Source organism: Notolabrus celidotus, chromosome 4, assembly GCF_009762535.1.
Source record: "Notolabrus celidotus isolate fNotCel1 chromosome 4, fNotCel1.pri, whole genome shotgun sequence".
In the NCBI taxonomy this organism is placed as follows: Eukaryota; Metazoa; Chordata; class Actinopteri; order Labriformes; family Labridae; genus Notolabrus; species Notolabrus celidotus.
The window spans coordinates 29,483,861-29,502,083 of NC_048275.1; the positions used below are offsets into that span (position 1 = coordinate 29,483,861).

Here is an 18,223-nt window from a genome sequence, read left to right on the forward strand (position 1 = left end):
TTCATGCAGCTTTCATAGAGCTGACCAACTTTTGACCACCCCTCCACAAACCTGCTCCTTGCACTGCACCAGTGCTCTCTGGATCTCGTTGGGGTTAAGGGCGTGAGCATGGGGGAGACAGCTGAGAGCGAGCTCAGCAGCAGCTCGCACCATGTTGGGATCTCTGGCCCGGGACGCTCTGTCTGCCAGAGACGCCACCTCAGGGGGGGTCAGGTGACCGTCCCAACACTCCACCAGGATGTTAAGGGCTGCACTTCCAATCTCCATGGCCTGACCTGAGAAGGCAGGGACAGACAGACGGACAGCGAGTCAGACGACATAGGTATATAAAGAGAAGACCACGTTTCCTCTCACCTCCACTCTTACCTGTGATCCAGGAAACGTGGGAGGAGTATGTCCTGCTTAGCCAGTTCGGGGACACGAAGTTGTGAAGTCCAAGCGCGTACAGTCCGATCTCAAAGGCGCACAGGTGCAGGTTCCTGTGGGGCCCCTGGTGGCCCCCACTGGCTGATGGCTGAGTAAAGATGGAGGTGGACGAGTTCCCTCCTGCTTTTATCAGAACTGTCTTCGCCAGCTCGAAATAAAAATGAGCTGCCGCCTCCGAGGGCTGATTAGGCACGTGAGGGGCGTGGCACTCAGGACGACGGCCCTTATACCTGAAAATGCAGAAATATACGACATATTGGTGAGAAATTATCTTCAGAATAGAAACCTACAGAAGCATTGTAAATAAAAAACAGCTGCTTACAGGACTCGTTTTTTGTTTCTATTATTGATGTCAATCTGTGTGTGTTTACCTGCTGGTGTCAGTGCTCTTGGCTCTGGCTCCGCCCCCTGCTCTGCGAGAGCCGCTGGAGGAAGAGGAGCCAAGCGAATCAGATGACGAGCTGCTGATGCTGTCGCTGTCTTGACCCCGCCCCCAGGATGTAGCTGCCCAGCCGCCTCTGAGTGGGCGACGGCTGAGGGTGGGAGAGCTGTCAGATGTCGTCTCTGGAGCACTGCTATCAATGCTTGCCATGCCTGAACATACGAAACATCACCTGATCATCTTGGCATGAAATGTCTCAGGATCACACCTTGATGTTTGCACTTCACTGTCAGGTGTGTATTTGTTCATTTCTTTGGTATCAGTGTGTGCAGAAAAATGACTCTGGCCAACATCATCTGTAATCATGATCCTCTGATAGATTACCGACTTTCTGTTTTCAATATACAGTAAATCAAATATCAGTGTATATCAGTGTATCACTACAGTTGTAATCAATATAGTTAATATATCTGTATATCATAGTTACCCGTGTGTTTCTTCTTCTGGCGTACTGGCGAGCCCCAGCAGCGCTGACTGTAGCCACAGCGAGCCCCCAGAGCTAGCCGACTGGGAACAGTGGTCTCCAGTTTAAAAGGAGCTGTTTCACTCTGCTGCTCGGTGGATGGAGCTCCATCTGATACTGCAAAGAGGGGGAAAAAACAGGAGGTCTTACTTCCGTCTGAAAATATTAACATTAACCATGAAACTGTGTATACAAAAACTTTGCTGGTCTGCTTTGAATTTACAGCGAAGACTGCATTACTCAGCACTGTCAAAGTATTGAATGATTCCCTCTCATGGATACTGCTGAACAGCTGCCACATCCTCAGACCTCATAACAAAATAATCTAATAATATAAACCTGTCATCTGTAAACAGAGACTCCAGTCTAAGTCACTCTACTGTTTTTAAATGTTATTCTATTTTTCTATCAAATGTTTTTATCTTATTGTCTTTTGAATTTTATCCTCTTTCATTATCAATCAAGATTTTATGCCATCAAGGTTTTATATTAGTTAAAAACAATATGTCCCCCCATGCAGCTCTACATAATATTAACCCCTCAGAGGGGGCGGGTGATGGTTGTGTATGTGTATTTGTGTCTCACCCGTCTCTTTTGTCTCTGCCGTTCCCTCTCCTGTTGAACTGGTCTGCACTGTGTTCAGCTCCTGATGGGCCACCTCCTCTCCAGTCAGAGCCACAGCAGCAGCAGAGGAGGAGGAGGAAGAGGCAGCTACAGTGGCTGCAGATGAAGAGGTGGGGGCATGTTTGGAGACCCCTCCGGTGGCCCCGCCCACCCCACCGTGGCTGCTAGTAGTGGTGTGTTTGGATGGGCTGCGCTGACTTCCTGCTGCAGGTTTACTGGAGTAAAAGGAGCTCAGAGTCTGAGGTTTGTGAGTCTGACTCTCTCTGTCCAGCAGCTTGTCCAGGATCTGAGGGGGAGGAAAATAAGATAAAGAATCAAAGAAACTGTCACAGATTCAAACTTCTTTAATCTGTTAATCATATCTGTGTGTGAGACTTTAAATCCAACTAAAGGTTTGAGTTAGTTTGTGTTGTCTTTTAACACACAATAGAAGAGTGGTGGAGTCTTTACACTTCTTTATACTTTTAATAAAGTATGAAAACAAAATATTTCAGTGTTCCCTGATCCTCTTTGTAACGCTCTGAATATCTCCTCATCATGATCAATAGCATCAGGTTTAACGTATGGTAAAATGATGACTTCACGTGCAGTTACTGATCAGATCAGTTGGATCAGTTTTACCTTCTTCAGTTTGCTCTGGTCGTCCTTGTAGGTGATCATTAGAGCCAGAGCCAGGTCTCCTTTCACCCGTCGAGTCCCCTCACACAGAAGAGGATGCTCTGCCTCGCTTACCGTGGTCTTCATGCCTACACACACACACACACACACACACACACACACACACACACACACACACACACACACACACACACACACACACACACACACACACACACACACACACACACACACACACACACACACACACACACACACACACACACACACACACACAAAATGAGGTGCAGGTGAGACAAACAGACATGGAGCGAGCGAAACATACAATGTGATATAATCTAAGGTGGACGTACCGAGAGCAGCAACAGCAGCCTCGAAGCCCAGCTCCTCATCACCCGGCATCTCATTGTTGCGGTTACGGCTCGGTGGACGGGAGCCCGTTGGAGACACAACTGCACAAACAATATGGAGAAAAGTCAAATAGATGTTAATTATTGAAGTCCACATTTTACAAATCTTCATTCAGACTAACGAAAATGATAACAAATAACAGGTTTTACTTCTGCAGTTACTAACTTGACATTAAATCCTGCAGGTAGGATACACTGATGCAATGTTTAACATGAACTACATCTCCCAAATGAGTTAAGAAAAGTCACACACCTGAATGTTACAGCACAGACTTGGTGCTTACCTGGGGTGCACAGCACGTCAAAGATGAAGCTGGCTAACATGAGCGGCAGCACCGGTCTGTAGTCACAGAAGTTTCCGTCCCTGAGCTGCTCGCCTCGCTCTCTGATGGCCGACATCTCCACCAGACCCAGGGGGATCTTCTTCAGCAGGGACACCACCTCTGACTCCTGGTAGGCCAGCTTCACCTGAAACACAGGTACACAGGAGGATTGTCAGTGTGTGTACACCCGTTTCATACAGACCGTTTCTGCTTCTGACAGATCTCACCGTAACTGGTCAACAAAGTGAGATCAATGATTAACAGACCTAAAGTTTAAATACATTGTGAATAAGGTAGAGACACTGTGTCAGCTACAGAACAACTTGAAGAGATCTGATGTTTGCTGCAGGTCAAAAAACATACACAAACTTAAACTTTGGATCACTGTGTTTGCTTAGCATTTTTATTTATCAATATATATCTCAGTGTGTGTCACAGCAGGAGGCTTCAGGTTATCACAGGTTATGAGGTTATGATTTTGTTATAGAGGTGTACATATTTCTGTAACAGACCTCCAGGGCCTTGGTGGATGCAGGCGGTCTCTGTAGCTCCAGGGAGAACATGCCGGTGCTGAAGGCAAGGTTGTGGAGCTCCAGCCTTTCGCTGAGGACGGTGAGCAAGAAGGCAGCTTTAGATAGTGTGTTGGTGGCCACCTGAGTCTGCCGGCTGGTCGACACTTTGCTCTTCTTCCCCTGAACACAACAAGAAGAAAGGAAAGTGTTAGAACAAGAAGCTGAATGATTAAAACATAAGGACAGGATCAAATCAAACGTCACTTCTGACAGTCATGCTTTGCATGTGCATGCAAGACTGACCGCACTACAGAAGAAGACAAGGAAAACATGGCACTGAAGAAGAGGAGCGTGAGGGATCTTACCTTGGTCTGCGGCTGCTCCACCTTCAGGTCAGGGGGGTTTGCCAACAGATCTCTGGCCAGATCCACAGCAAGCCGACAAGCCTCGTTACTATAACCATGAGCGTGGAGGGCCTCTGCACACGCAAACAGCACCTATACACAAATAAACACACACACTCATCAGACAGACTCTTCAAATCTTAATTACTTTATTCAAAATAACTTAATCTTAATCACTTAATCACTTAGAACTTAATTCTTCTTGAACTCTTTCTGTCTAAACTTCAGCTACATTTTGTAAATAAAGTCATGTGATTAGTTTGTTTTTGGATTTGTGGTAATAATTCATTGCCAGTCCTCTCAATGAGTTGGGGGATTGTGACTCAATCCAAACTCAATCCTTCCAGGTCTCTCCACCAATGCCCATATGGTCTTTGAGGTCCTTGAACACAACTATACTCTCAAGGCAACAATCTTGTTTCCTTGGTTTCTGGCCCTGCCTTTGCCTGACTCTCATGTTTATTCCTGTGGGTGGACAGTTTGTAGAGTAGCAGCTGTATGTAACTAGTGGAGCCTGGTTGGGCCCTATAGGTCAAAGCCCAGCCACCAGACACCTGCCAGCAAGCTTACTCTGCTTAGTCTAGCTCTAGGAGGTAGCTCCAGTTTCCATATACATCACATCTCAGGCCATTCTCTGGATTTAAAACAAGTCAGTGGATGTGAATGAAGAGAATAATATCAGTTTGGGGCCAAAACAGAAATGGGAAAATATTCAAAAAGTGGAAGGTGGAGCACACAGCCTAGACTGGCAGGGACTAGTTCTAGCCTTGACCAGCATCTCATCTTGGCTCTGCCTCCCCTGTCTTCTAATATCTAGCTGCAGACTCTTCTTGTTGTGTGGTGGGTGGTGGGTGCTGCTTGGGGCCAGATGCTAGAGTAGTGGTATCTGCGTTATCACTACCTGGAGCTTGCATGTACAGAGCCTGAGTCCATTGAACATTGCAGTACTGTATGGTTGGGTTATTAAATTGGTGTGTTCTGCTCATGAATATGATGGCCGGTGGGAGCTAGAATGGAGGGGGGGTTGCTCTAAGACGCCAGAGTTAACTCTCCGAGGTGTTGTGGGCCGAACGAAAGGAAACTCCGATGTCACAGCCATCGTCGGGTGTGTGTCTGAGGGGGACAAGCTGGAGTACAGGGAGGTCTTTATGGACTTTGTCGACTGGTGTGAGCTAAACCACCTTCAGCTCAACACCAGCAAGACCAAGGAGATGGTGATCAACTTCCGCAGGAAAACACCCTAGACTGCACCGGTGAACATCCAGGGATTGGACATCAAGAGGGTGGAGACCTACAAATACCTGGGTGTTCACCTCAACAATAAACTGGACTGGTCACACAACACCAACGTCCTGTACAAGAAGGGCCAAAGTCGTCTGCACCTGCTGAGAAGACTAAGGTCCTTCGGAGTGTGCAGGACTCTGTTACAGACATTTAATGACACTGTGGTAGCGTCTGCTTTCTTCTATGCCGTGGTCTGCTGGGGAGCAGGGAGCACAGACAAGGACAGGAAAAGACTTAACAGACTGGTCAGGAGGGCCAGTTCTGTCCTGGGCTGTCCTCTGGACTCCATAGAGGAGGTGGGTGAGAGGAGGATGTTAGCCAAGCTGACATCCATCATGGACAATCCCTCTCACCCCCTGCATGAGACTGTGGGGTCCCTGAGCAGCTCCTTCAGCAGCAGACTGAGACTCCCACCCTGCAGGACGGAGCGCTACCGCAGGTCCTTCATCCCATCTGCAATCAGACTGTTTAACACCAGCACTGTTGTGTCTCGTTAATCAGCTGTTCTCATCTTTCATTCCACTACATGGAAGTTACTATGTGACTTCGCACATTCACAAATTACTACTGTATCCATCTGAATCGCACTGTTCTTCATATTGTGTATGTTTGTTTAAATGACCTGGTGCAATTTTTATCGTGCAATAACTTACCTATCTATTTATCAGATAGAAGTGTACATAGTGTGTATATATCTGTAATAGTTGCCATATTTTATTTCATTATTTTTTATTTTATTTAATTTTATTCTATTTTATTTTATTTTATTATATAATATTTTACCCTGGTCATTGCTATTATTATTTATTGTTATTATATTTTTTAACTATGTTAGTACATTGTTGTATTCCCCTGTCCCGTGTTGTAAGCTGCTGTAACAAAAGAATTTCCCCCAACAAGGGACAAATAAAGTATATCTTATCTTATCTTATCTTAAACATTAGTGAAGGGAGGAGCCCACTTTTTAACGCCAGTGATGTGCTGGCTCTTGCTCACCCTCTGTCCTTTCTATCTCAGGCTTTGGGGGACATGAGGAGCCATGTGGGAAGCAACTAAACTTGTCATTAGACGGCAAAGTGGGATGGGTTTCTTCACTGAGCGCTTATCCTTTCTTTTAGCACAAGTACCTTGTGTTTAACTCAAAGTCTGGATTTATGTTTATTGCTCTCGAGCTGAACCCTATACTGGGAACTTTTTGTTTTGGGTGATCTTACCCACAGCAATTAACCCCAGCAACACAGCTCCACAAGAGCTCACAAACCTGTTCACTACAAAAATATATAACGCAAAGTAAAATACATGAACTTCACATGCTATGTGGCTACTTCACATCAGTCTGTAGAGAAACAACATGTAAAGCAGTCCATACATGAATGTGTACATAAACTGCTGAAAAGTTATGAATGCCACAAACACTCCTTCTCTTAAGTTACCTCCATTCGTCCCTCCTGCTCCAGTGGTTTTATCCCTGCGAAGATGTCTGGCTCTTCCTCTTGGTGATTTTCAGCCAGCTGTCTATCTGCTCCTTCCTCCGAGGCAGCGCTCAGATAGTACGCCTGATAGTCATCTTCACCCACAGCTCCTCCAGCTGGAACTTCTGCTCCTGCTGCAGCTGCTGCTGCCCCGACCCCTGCAGGTCCTCCAGCAGCAGCCCCTCCTGCAGTCACTGCCTCCCTGTTGCCCTGCACGGGCTTGGCAGGCGTTTCAGCAGTTCTTACTGTGTTTGTGGAGGCAGAGATGGATGGCTGGTTGCTGCCGGCTGAGTCTACATCCTCTTCTTGGTTGGGGACTGTCTCCGTCTGCATTTCCACCTGTAGCACCTCCTTCTCTGCAGAGTCCAGAACCACCAGCACAGTTTCTTTTGGGGGGACGCAGGGGGACGCAGGCTCTGCAGCAGCAGGTGCAGTAGATGCGTGGCTCACACGCTTTGAATCAAACATCTTGTTTCCTCCACTGTACTTGCGAGAGTCTCGGAGTAGTGGGCTAGGCGAGGGCAGCATTTCGGGAGGCGGGGGTAGGAACTCAAAGGTGTTACTGGCCTCAGCCCCAAGAGCCAGACTGCAGCCATCATCAAGGCTGAGCTCAGCGAGGTCCGGCTCTAGAGAGCTGTCCTCGCTGCTGGTCCTCCTCTTAGCATTCCCATGTTTTCCTCCACTTAACCCCCCTCCACTTGTACCCCCGACGGACCCCCCTTTACTTCCCTGAGTCAGCTTCAGCTTTCCCCCAGAGGATGTACTGGGCCCTTTGTACATGCACTTCCCTCCTCCGTCCTCCAGGGACAGAGACACAGCCCCTCCCAGCCGGACCAACATGCCACCCCCGCCACTCACTGTCAGACCCTTCCTCTTGGTCAGGATGGTCTCTTTTGGTCGTACGGCCACCTCTTGTTGGGACGAGTGACTGCCTCCTCTTCCTTTGAAATCAGCTCCTCCCTCTCCTCTGCCCCCTCCCTCAGAGCTATCCCCGCCCCCTCCTGCAGCAGCCCTGGCTCCTCTCTGCAGCTGCACTGCTCTAGACCAGCAGAAGTTGGCGCTCTTCTTGTCTGCGCCGCAGTATGTGATGCCCTCCAGAGGATAGGCCACTTCCCAGTTAAAGTAGCAGGACTCAACCGCAGGCTTGAATCCCTGGAACAGTTTATCCAGAGACTTCCTGTGCTGGCCCCGCTTCACGATTTCTATGACCTTCAGGTGCCACTGCTTCAGCTGCCCTGCCAGCTCCAGACGCCTGAGACAGAGACACACAAGTGACAGTTACTCTGATGTACACTATAATATCTAGTAGAGATAATCACAACAAGGTTTTTTTATCCTGGGTTCTGACCTGCAGGGGCTCATAGTGGGGTCCAGCACTGCCAGCCTCCAGAGAACCACCATCTCATCACACATGCTGGCACAGGCATGAGCCGCCACCTCTGATTGGCCGTTGCTGCGTCCAGTATGTCCGCTGGCACTGCTGTGAGACGCTGACGTCCGAACACTGTACCACCAGCTGATGATCTGAAACCACAAAGAACAAGTTTCATATAAGATCAAAGATGCAGAAAATTGCTCTCGGAGTCAGTTCGTCTTTAAAATTACTACAAATATTCTCAGCCAATCACAGTTCAGTAATAAATTTGGTTTGTGTGGATGCCTTGTGTTATTTTCTATGTTCTAAGTAAGGACGTACCTGTTCATAGGTGAGACACTGCTCAGTGAGGATCTCGAGCAGCGGGGCGGCGTTGCTGTCTCGTCTCTTGAACATCTCTCTAACGATGGAGAGAAGGTTCCAGATTCCTTCTGGCTCTCTCCCCCTCAGAGGTCGAAGAAGACATGCCCACTCAGCTGCAGCCGGTGGCTCCGTGGACGACAGGTACATTGAGTTCACGTCACTGTGGAAAAAACATAGAAAGACGGAAAGACAGACATTAACTCTGATAGTGACTGAGCTATGTACTTGAATGCATCACGGACCATTGTTTTGGGGTTAGAGTTTGTACCTGAAGACGACAGGTGAGGGCCCACAGAACTTGTGAAGAGTCTTTTTGATGTTGTCACTAAGGGTGGACTCATCCAGGTACCAGGTGCTCTGATCTGACGCCGAGGGTCCGGCTGTGGGGTCTTCACACAAACAAAACACACAAAAAATGTATTAGGTTTTTGGGGTTTTTTTGCATGAAGGACAGCAGAAAGAAGATGTTCCTGCTTGATTCTGTCTCCGTCTGTTACAACAGTATAAATGCACCCAGGATGCCTTTAAGGACAGATTAAGATTTGATCATTTCGGCCACATAAAGAGGTGTATTAGAAGGCATGTGTCCACATTAGTCTGGCAGTACCAGGTGTGCAGGTAATATAGATATATAGAACCCCTATTCACTAATTGAGGAGATTGTTTTCCATTTATCAACACAGACCGGTCCTGTAGTGACAAGGAGGGAGGGCAAGGCAGCATGGGTCAGAAATGTGATCAACAAGTTTATCATAGTTTATAATAACCCACTCAGCAAAGAGACAAAGCAAACAGATGTTTGTTGTTGGGGAGTGCAGTTTGGGGTCCATTTAACCCTTTGCAGTGCTTTGTGGATCGCTCTATGTTTTTTTTTATTGCTTTTGCACCGGTTTAGCTAGTACATAATCCTTGTTGGGAATCAGACCCTCTGTCTCTGTAACAGACCCTCTCTCTTTAACGACAACAGTGTTTGTTCAATCTGTCAGGTGTAACATGAGCCGGATAGCACTGTTCTGTCTGTTTTAGTAACAGTCTCTCTCTCCAATAGCAACATTGTTATCATCAAATAGAGTGTCTGTACCTGGAGCTCCACACACAGTGTTGATGGCAGTCGACTGAGAGGACAGCAGCTCGTCCAGCAGACGCTGAGCTGTGGGCAGAATCTGCAAACATAACACTCAATCATCAACACATGCACACAAGTAATTAACACACTGATGTTGTGCTTTGATCGACTGGATGTGTTACCTGCTGAGGAAGCTCACTGATCAAGTACTGAGCAAATTTCTGCAGCTGATCCCTCTGCAGCCGAGACAGAGACTCAGAGACTGGAGCCCTCAGACAAACCGCTGACGCCTGAAGAGACAGCGATACAAAGACAGACACACACACACATTCAATTAACAAGTTAGTGTCAGCAGGTATTGAACACACGTTTAAAGAACAGTCTATTCAGCACATGGGCAGCATATTTAATGACAAACTATAAACTGTAGGGAGTTTAGCATCTCCTCTACATCTCATTTTGTACAATTTTGATCCCCCTCCCTCTTTGATGTGTTAAAAGTGGATGCCCATCCGTGACATCCCTCAAAATAAAAGATAAGACCTATACATCATATATACTGAATCCCAGGCTGAGCTCAGAAAGAGACGTGCAGATCTTCCCAGTGTTTTTTTTCTTTGGCTATTATCATACTTAGTATTTTTCTAGTTGTTTAATAACAATAACTGTCATCGTGAAGTCCACATGGACATGTCTTTAAACAGTTTACTTTCATGACAGACAGTGAAACCTGTGTGTCACTCTTAATAAAGAACTAGAACATAAGAAGAGATCTACCTCAAAGAAAAATCTTAAAGCCTGAATATTTGTATTTTTCCTAGGGAAAGAATTTTGACACTACACTCTGACTTTCTGTTTATCAGATGATGATGATGATGATGATGATGATGCTCTGGTACACTCTGTAGTCTATAAATTCATCTGTTCTCTATTGGTAGAAGATCAGCTGATGTGATGAAACAGGACATACTCTGTGCCTAAACACACACTCACATTGTGGATCCTGAAGAGACACAGTGCCACCACATGGGCGCACCACTTGGCCCCCGCCCCACAGGTGCAGCTGCAGGAAGTGATGCGGCAGCGATCAAACATGACCGCCACGTTGTACGCTCCTTTAGACTGACCGGCCTGACTTGAAACCACCGTCGCGCTAAGGTGGAAACCTGAGGAGGAGAAAAAAAGAGACAGAGAGAGACAAACAGACATTATAGAGGACAATCAGTGGGGATAACAGGGCAGAGACACAAACTCTCACAGCTCTGAACTTTAATGTGTTCTTTAATTTTCCTTTCAGAAGTCTATAGTTCAATCATTAGAGATGATAGATCATGATAATAAGTTAAGGCTTTACTGAACTATCCTGCACATGGCTACATTACTGGATATACAGTATTGTGTATTTACTTTATATATATATTTACAATGAATGACTGTAAGTGGTGTCTCTACATGTTAGAGGGGAACTGACCGATCTGCAGCGGGTCTTTGACAGCTCTGATTCTGTACAGCTGCTCTCCACGCTGGAACTCATCTGGACTTCCATTAGCAAGGCAGGAATACAACCTGTAGCACCAGGACAGAGGCAGGCAGATGGAGAAAACAAAAGTGAATCACAGACCTTATACACCTACATTTTCTCTCTAACTTCTTCTCCTCTGAACCTACTCAGGATTGGCCCTGGTTTGGAGTTCCAGTATATCCTAGCATGCGTTGGGTGAGCAGCATATTACATTAGTGTTGAACCTTAAGAGTCTGTCTATGTTTACTTAAATGTCAGATATCATCACAGAGACCCTTACCCAGAGATGACATCAGATTCAAAGCAGCTGGTTCATTTTATTTAAATGACAGAGTGTGGTGGTTCACTCTTACTCTGAGCTTTCATAACAACAGATCCAAGAATGTAAGCCTACTGTTTGTCTCTGTACACTACTACTATTGAGGATTAAAGCACATTTGATGAACAATAAACATCAAGCTCTCAATATAGCCACATGTTTCTGAGCCCTGCCCCAATAAGAGGCTAAATAAAGCACAAGTACACAAGTAAGTTTCCTTCAGTCTCACCTGATGTCCTCCTCATTCTCAGGGAAGCTCCAGTAGGCGATACGGAGCTGCAACTGTTCAGGCACCGGGGGGTACACCTTCTCCACCACCTCAAATGGGATGTGAAATGCCACCTGCTTCGCTGAAAGCTCCACCAGAGGGATGACTTGACCATCTAGAAGAAGAAGGTTTATGTTCAGTCTGGTGTCACAGAGTTTAAATCATCAGAACATAAGCCTCTTGATCGAAAACATTAAGCTGTTTCTACAGAGTGAGTGTTCACCTAAGACACAGGTGTGATCACTCTCTTTCACATAAGACCACACCCAGCAGTGCTGACATCACGTACTGACACACCTGGTCTACACCTATACATCACTGCAGCATGGAGTTAGAGGTTTCAGACTGCTCAGACTAAAACAACAAACATTTCAGTTTAAAGAGTTCAGTGAGGATGTTCATAGGATCAGTGGATAAACTCTTTGTATGTAACTCAACAGAAACAGGCATTAACTCTGAGCTCTGATTCCTCACAGCTGGAATTTCACACTTAAATCATCTTTTACAGAAACGGGAGTCATTGTGAGTCCCCCTGCTGTCATCTGAGTTTGATCCAAATTTAAACAGTTTCATATTTCTCCATCAAACCTTACAAATCTGTGAGGAGGTGATCTGAAGCTGAAACTGAGCTTTATAGGAATCGTCCTTGATTTTTTACAATTTTTACAAAATTCTGCAGATGTTTTTGACGTGGTGTTTGATGGATAAGGATAAATCTTCCTTTTCTTGACAGAGCATGTCTGTTTGTGAGTTGCATCTCTCTGATGTGAGGTTTGTAATTCAAAACTGTTAAACAGGAATGTTTGATTCCTATCATTTATTAAACCATGTGACTGTTAAAGCAGAAACAGGGCCGTTGAGTTTAATATGTAATTACTGTAATTTATAATGTTATAATGTCATTTCTCTCACACACACACTGTCAGTGAAGAATTTAACATATCAGCTCTGCAGTCGTGCTCCCGTAGGACATAATGAAGATGAACTCTGTGCTAATTTAGAGGGACGAAAACAGAGCAAATACTACACCATGGACCGTTATGAAAACGAAAACTAGCTTTAGAGTTTGTATTTGTTTGTGTTTGCACTTTAGAAAATGTCTTCATGAATAAAGCTGTTTAAAGTTGGTGTTTGGGTTTAGTTTGACTGATATTTAAGGATGATATTTTCTACAATTAAAATGTTTTCTTGGGATGAAAACAATGAGATGTTATTTTTGAGAGATTTAATCAGACATTTCTACTTTTTCATTTCGTACGGTCATAACGTCTCTCTCTCAAACTAAAGTTATTCTTATTTTATTTCTGGGATAACTGTGGAAGTAATTTGAACAATATTCAACTCAGAGCTTAAAAATCACTGCAGCTGAAGGAAGAATAATCCTCATGTGTTGGTTATAATCTCTGTGTTTTGGTTGTAATCTGTGCATTGAAAACAATCTGAGTCAAATAAAGAGCTTCAGTTTAATGAGTCTCTTACAGAAAACACAGCTGAGTAAAAAGCTGATGTTGTGAGATTAGGAGCTCATTACCGCTGCTGTGACCATAAAAGGGAGGAAACACCGAGTTTATATGAAGAGTGTTCAGAGACTCAAAGACATGAGAAACAGTCAGACCTCCATCACTGTGAGGATGTTTCAGAGAGGCAACTACACCCATCTAAAGCTGATCAGGTCACTTTGAATCATTGGGTCTGTCACTTCAGGAAAGACATGGCTGGACTGAATGCTAACTTTTTGATGTTACTGACGGATCATTTAAAGAGGCAGACGTCCTCTCTGTAAGTGCTGTCTGTAAATTAACATTCACCAGTTCACCAGTATTAAGGGGACTCAGTTAAATGTGTGTAAGGACTGTGCTGACGTTGTTCTCACCTCAGCTGATCAAGTCAAAATTAATCATCAGAAGAGAAAGACTCAGAGTCAGTGAGAGACGATACACTGAGGAGAATGAAGAGGAGGACATCTTCTAATCACAGACTTTTATAAGTACACTTAATGTGCTGAATTTGTGAATATATGCTGAGGACTGAGTAGGAGGACAAGACACTAACACACAAACAAAACAAACTGACGCACCCGATGAGAGAGACTCAGAGGCTGGACTGCAGGAGGGGTTGAAAGGGACTCTGACTTTAGGAGTCATTGTTTTCCTCCCCCTCAGACTGTTTACGTACCGTTTGAACTCAGGTACTCTCTGATGTTCAAAGGAGGGGTCCCGTCACGTGTTACAAAAGACAAGAAGTCTGGTTATAGCCCTGTTTTCTTTGACAGTTGGAGGCAGGACTTAGCATTTTAACTTCAATGTCTTCGATGACTTTATCGCTGGCGTAATGGTTGGACCACGTTGTCCCGCATCAGAGGAAGTTACAGGGGAACAATAAGGGCAAGGCTGGATCAATGCATAGTGGTGGAGACAGCAGGGCTGAACATGTATCATATGTGCAACCTGCAACCAGGGTCCCTATATGTATGTGATTCTGCTCTGTTCCACTGCCATCGCCAAAACCACACACTGGGACACCAGTATCATAGCTTAGCATCGTCAGACCCATAAGCAAGCTCCTATTCCTATTCAGATACACGGGACCAATTACAGTCCTTGCCTTAGAAATGGGGTAGTTTCTAAGATGAAGACACAGGAGCCCTGCTTCAGCCTTTTCGTTAACAACCAAGATGGCAGCTTCCGTCGCAGGGAACTTCACTATTTCAAACTAACTGGATGATGAATTATCAAATAAATGCCACTATTTGTTTTTTTATGATTCCCTGCTGCTTTGCGCTACATCACAACCTACTTTGCTCTGATTGGTTGTAGGTCTATTCAATCTATTTCAGAGGCCCTTTCACAAGGAGCCGTTGCTAATGTCCTCTGGAAAAAGGAAATGCATTGAACAGATCTAGACCCTTCACTGAGAAGAAATGGTCTGGGGACACCAGGGAACCAATATACAGCTGTTATGGAATCAGTTTTGACATACAAAGGCAGAATAAAGATGGCAGAGCTTTACTTCAGCACTGAAATTAGAATGGAAAAAGGGAAATGACAAAAGTTTACTCTAACTGCTTTAAATGTTTGACTCTCTAATAATCATACAGTTTTCACTTTACAGGAAACTTCACTGTGTATGTCATATTGTGTTTAGTTTAATCTCATACATTTTACTGTGTTTTGACATACGGTGTATTTTTATATTGTTTGTTCAGTGAAGTTCATTTGTGTTGTACTGTAGGATTTTCCCGCAGAGGATCAAAGTGTTAGTCTTTCTTTATTATGGATGTAATTCTATTTTTTTTACTCCTCTTTCTTCCTCTGATAATAGGAAGGTAAAGGTGTTTCCTTCAGTGATCATTTCCATATCTAGTGTGTCTAAAACACAACAGGCACTTCAAGTAAATTTAATATTCAGAGTTAATGCCAGTCTCTGCTTGAATTCTTTGTTTTTTAATGGTAAATGATAAAATCTACTCCAACAAATCCACACACACAGTTATCCATGTGTAACACATGTCTGTGTAAGAACATACTGTAACAAACTGAGACAGTAAAGGGTTAAACCTTATCGCTCTGAGGACAGACTCTGGGGCTACAGCCTGAGAGAGAGGCATCCTGGGTAGTAACAGGGTCCATGCTGCCAGTCTGGGATTGGCTGCTTTAGGTGAGGGACAGAAAGCTGTCGGCCAATCAGCTGTCAGCTCAGAGGGAGGCCACTACAACAGCTGTTCCTTTGTATGATGAAGATCTGAGCAGGAGGAGGAGGAAGAAGCAGAAGAAGAAGCAGAAGAAGAAGAAGAGGAGGTGGAGGAGGAGGAGGGAAAAATGAAAGAGAAGGTGAGAGAAGAAGAGGGAAGAGGAAGCGGAAGAAGAGAAGGAGGAGGGAGAAGGAGCAGTCTGTCTTTCTCCATAGGAAGTGCTCCATTAGTCCACACACACACACACATACACACACACCCCTATGGAAACCAGGAGGACATTCTGCTCTCTTTACAAACACACTGTGTTTAAGGTAGTCCCTCTTAGGGAACGCTTCCTTGGCCCTGGCACGGTCGGAAGAGGTGGGCTTCAGCAAGGTGCGATTGCTCATGCACGAGAACAAGCGTGGGTGAGTAACGTGAACATGACATATATATTGATGGAACCACTCCTTCTTGCTTAATCCATGTAGTTGGCAGTTTCCAGGTCAGGGCTAATAGAAAACAGTCTATCAGTTGAAGCACAAGCCCCATAATCAGGGGATAAAGTCCTTATCGCAGTGGTCGCTGGCTCAACTCTTAATGTCCTCTCTCTCTCTAGCTGTCCTATCAATAAAGACACCCCACCCTTCAGTGAAAATGAAACTGATCACAAGCTGTAAACAAGCATCAAGCTCTGTGATTGGTCAGTAACAGTATTTAGTTTCAGATGCAGGATTATAACATGCATGTAACTGAGGAGTTTATGGTAACGCTCCTTAAGCACACCCTGTATTCACTTGATGAATCAGACATTATACACACACCTGTCCATACAAACATCGACTGAGCTCCTCCCCCACAGAGATCTCAGCTGCTCAGCAGATGGTCCGCAGGTCCAAACACACCTGTCCTGTTTTCACTCTACTTTCAATCTGTTGAACTGGTAGCACCGTTCTATCGTTATATAAGTTCATCTCCTTTTTTACCAATTTACCATAAAACATACTGTAATAAAACTTCTGGTTTATTTTTCTCCTTAAATAATTGTATTTAGAAATGTAAAATGTATGTACAGTTGAATTGATTTCTTTCTCTGTTGCTGAGAAGAGGAAACACAAGTAGAGAGAACAAACACACAGACACAATCTGACATTTTCTGAATGGGGTTTGGTTTGCTTCATGCAGTGACCAGAGGAAAGTATTTAATGATAAAGGGCTAACAATCAGTGTTTATAGAGGAGAGAGAGAGAGAGAGAGAGAGAGGGGGGGGGGGTGTGTAAACACACAAGAGCACAACACAAACACAAACAGACTGCACAATGGGATTATCAGCGTGTATAATGAGTCCTCCAGCTGCTGGTTGATGGGGAAAGATCTAATGATTTTTACATCTGCTGATTTTATAAATGTTGTTTTCACACAAACTGTGACACCGAGTCAACAGATCAGATCAATCAGCAGGATGGTTAATATGATTGATATCAACATTTATAACATAAGGGGCAGGGCTAACACACACGCACACAGTTTGCAGGGTCATGTGACTGAAGCATCAATCACAAAACCAGATCCATCTACAGAATCTGATCTAGATTAAACACCGAGCTCAGGATCACAAATTCAGACCTGCTGTAAATGTTTTCTACGGATGATGATTTGGATTATTTATACATCATTTATAATTTATAACAGAATCCAAATACATCTGAAATCTGGATTAAATCTTCCTCTGTTAAATTCCTGAGCTGAGCTCTTCGCATGTTACCTCTCAGATTATCCAGAAGGTCTAAACAGTCCAATTAGATTTTATTACTGAAGACCTCTTTACAACCTTGGCCCCTCCCCCCACTGTGTTTGTGGTCTAACCCATTACCAACACACACACACACACACCCTTAAGAGAACTTATGAAGGACTCCTCTGTATCAGAGGGTTTTAAGTCCCAGGGGTCAGATTCAGGTCGATCTTCAGTGTTCACATATCAACATGTTTCTATCTTTTCTAAGAGGTCACCAAGAACAGGAAGTAGCTACAGAGTTGAGAGGAGGAGAAGAAGAAGAAGACAACAGGAAGTTCCTGTTGTGTTTGTGTTTACCTCCAACGGGTCAACGAACAGTACAAATATAGTGTTGATTTCTAAATCCTGTTTCAGGCTATCAGACTCTTCAAACACTACACTAAAATCATTTCAAACCCAGGCCTGTCTGGGATTGGAGGGTGAGTTCATCCAACCCTCCAAAGCTGGGTGTTTTCAGGAGCAGGGCCTTCCTCAAACCGATCCCTCCCCACTCATGAGCTCCGTTTGAAGTCTCACTCACGGCTGAATGAAGCACCCTTCATTAAGGTAGGGAGACCAGATACAGAAGCTTTTGGGACAAACTCTCCTCACTCCTGCAAAAACAGGAACTTTATGCAACCATGGTTACATGTCACCCAAATAACAAGGAGTTTACATGAGCTATAAATAACAGCTGGGCAGACTCAGAAAAATATCCATAAATGTGTGTTGCTTTCAGTCTGGTGTTTATAACCTGAGTTGTTTTTGCAAATCTGTGTAACTATGAAATACTTCAAATCAAATAAATGTTATTTTAAAGACTAGAAAGGGTTAATTCATTTCTAAATATGCTCTAATGTTTTACAACATTTCATCCGTCCG

The 18,223-nt window shown here is 44.5% G+C and overlaps 1 protein-coding gene across 4 annotated transcripts in view; it reads right to left on the reverse strand.

Moving 5' to 3' along the window:
• Positions 1-18,223, reverse strand: part of zswim8 (zinc finger, SWIM-type containing 8) — a 28,587-nt gene that overhangs the window by 5,094 nt on the left and 5,270 nt on the right. For 2 of the 4 annotated variants that reach the window (XM_034681500.1, XM_034681498.1), the window contains exons 2-20: positions 11,853-12,006; positions 11,254-11,348; positions 10,776-10,948; positions 9,965-10,072; positions 9,798-9,879; positions 8,985-9,105; positions 8,675-8,876; positions 8,327-8,502; positions 6,940-8,230; positions 4,184-4,315; positions 3,819-3,998; positions 3,268-3,451; positions 2,927-3,025; positions 2,577-2,701; positions 1,917-2,241; positions 1,296-1,448; positions 798-1,020; positions 367-656; positions 52-275 (exon numbers count right to left, since the gene is read on the reverse strand). In XM_034681500.1, coding sequence (XP_034537391.1) covers positions 52-275; positions 367-656; positions 798-1,020; positions 1,296-1,448; positions 1,917-2,241; positions 2,577-2,701; positions 2,927-3,025; positions 3,268-3,451; positions 3,819-3,998; positions 4,184-4,315; positions 6,940-8,230; positions 8,327-8,502; positions 8,675-8,876; positions 8,985-9,105; positions 9,798-9,879; positions 9,965-10,072; positions 10,776-10,948; positions 11,254-11,348; positions 11,853-12,006 — 4,337 coding nt within the window. Of the gene's footprint in view, positions 1-51; positions 276-366; positions 657-797; positions 1,021-1,295; positions 1,449-1,916; positions 2,242-2,576; positions 2,702-2,926; positions 3,035-3,267; positions 3,452-3,818; positions 3,999-4,183; positions 4,316-6,939; positions 8,231-8,326; positions 8,503-8,674; positions 8,877-8,984; positions 9,106-9,797; positions 9,880-9,964; positions 10,073-10,775; positions 10,949-11,253; positions 11,349-11,852; positions 12,007-18,223 lie in introns of all 4 variants that reach the window. The other 2 variants (XM_034681499.1, XM_034681497.1) reach the window with 1 other exon arrangement.